Source organism: Entamoeba invadens, assembly GCF_000330505.1.
Source record: "Entamoeba invadens IP1 unplaced genomic scaffold scaff_1105074725849, whole genome shotgun sequence".
Classification (NCBI taxonomy): Eukaryota; Evosea; order Mastigamoebida; family Endamoebidae; genus Entamoeba; species Entamoeba invadens.
The window spans coordinates 204,848-206,423 of record NW_004440189.1 but is presented as its reverse complement, the minus strand read 5'-3'; the positions used below and the strand labels follow the sequence as shown (position 1 = coordinate 206,423).

Below are 1,576 nucleotides of genomic sequence, written 5' to 3'. Positions count from 1 at the left end.
CTTTCAAATAATTTTTGTCCATATTCATTGCATTGCTGGTGACCATTACAAACTTTGTGGACAACTGTTTAAGTTTAATTAAAAGAACTGGGTTTGGAAAATCAAGTTCGAAAATGACTGAAATTGCCTTGTTTTTGAAATGATCTGCAACCCACAGTATTCGGTCGTTAAACGTTATCAATGAAGTGGACGATTGTAACACGCAACCATTCACAATGTTTTCATTTCTTGATACAAACCTAAGTTTCAGTGTTTGAAGAAATTGCAAATTGGTTATGTTTTTGAGTTCACAATCAAGTCTTTGTAGCATAACATTGCCATCACATGATTGAGAATCAGGAAGTGATTCCATTGCTATTGTTATGTAGAGTTGTCTTAAGCTTGTTGAGAGTGGTGCAAAGAAAGACTCTTCGATTTGTTTGACCATTTTGTTACGTAAAGATTCAAGTCCAAATGGAACTTTCCCCGTCATCACACGAATGAAGTTATATGGTTGAATCTCTTCCATTTGAAGCTCATTTCGAAATTGAAGAATTTGGATTTTTGGAAAGAGGCGGAGTTCGCGTAAAACATCTTTCCGCTCGTCACGAGCTTCAACACATTTCGAGTAATGGGGATACATCGGGTAATACGGATTGATTAACAATGAAAGCGAACTCATCAAACACTTCTTACACACCAATACCAAATTTATTGCGTCGTCGATCGTTCGGAGAAAGAAGAAGAGTCGAGCAATGAGTGGAGAAGGGAGGTAAGTCATTGGCTATTCTTTGTTTTTTAAGTTTCCTTTATTGTATCGAAACATTATGAAAAAAATCATAGAACATATACATAATATGCTTTTTTAATTTTGTCATATTGTACTTTATTGCATCAAATTTGTTATGTCAATCAATATATCGTAACTACATTTTAATGAGTAAATACATGTTTATTTATTGTAAAGTATTAAATGGGGTTCTATACAAACCCTTAAGTGGAGTGAGGTGAAAAAACACGTAAAAATTAATCATCAGATGATGAGCTTGAGCTCTCGGATCTCTTGATCTGCTTAGTGAGGACTACTTCCTTCAATTCGCCAGGTTTATTCTCTTCAAGTTTTATACTGCTTTTGTTCGACGACTTTTTGTCCGAGCCAGAAGTGTGTTCTTCAGACTTCGAAGGAATGTTTTGTGAATTTGAGGTGGAATGTTCCTGAGCACTTGAAGGCACACTCGTTGAGCTTGACCCTTCACTCCCAAGCAATTTCTTGTCAGCGTCCGCACTGAAGGCATATCGGATGTTCTCTCCCCAAGATTCAATTGTCTTCAGAATGTCGACAAACGTCGGTCTATCCGCTGGACTTTGCGACCAGCATTTTGTAGTCAACTCCCAATAGTTTTCTGGAATTCCATCCGGTTTGGGGAGTCGATTTCCTTCAATGACAAATTGTGGAATAGTCCACGGTTGGTTAAATTTCTCGTCGGCATCGTATGCATTGCGTTCTACGTACGTCTCATACAACACAATCCCGTATGAGTACACGTCAACTGGGAAACTATAATCCCGTCGAGTTCTGTAAAGTCTCTGGCGGCAA

At 37.9% G+C, this 1,576-nt stretch overlaps 2 protein-coding genes across 2 annotated transcripts; both read right to left on the bottom strand.

Moving 5' to 3' along the window:
• Nucleotides 1-2: 2 nt before the first annotated feature.
• On the bottom strand, nt 3-760 carry EIN_223120 (Hypothetical protein; the record flags this gene model as incomplete). The annotated part of the gene is made up of 1 exon (XM_004254852.1): nt 3-760. A coding segment is annotated over one exon (758 nt), but the record flags the coding sequence as incomplete, so codon positions are not given.
• A 245-nt stretch (nt 761-1,005) lies between these two features.
• EIN_223110 (tyrosine kinase, putative) lies at nt 1,006-1,575 on the bottom strand (the record flags this gene model as incomplete). The annotated part of the gene is made up of 1 exon (XM_004254851.1): nt 1,006-1,575. A coding segment is annotated over one exon (570 nt), but the record flags the coding sequence as incomplete, so codon positions are not given.
• Between the last annotated feature and the right edge of the window lies 1 nt (nt 1,576).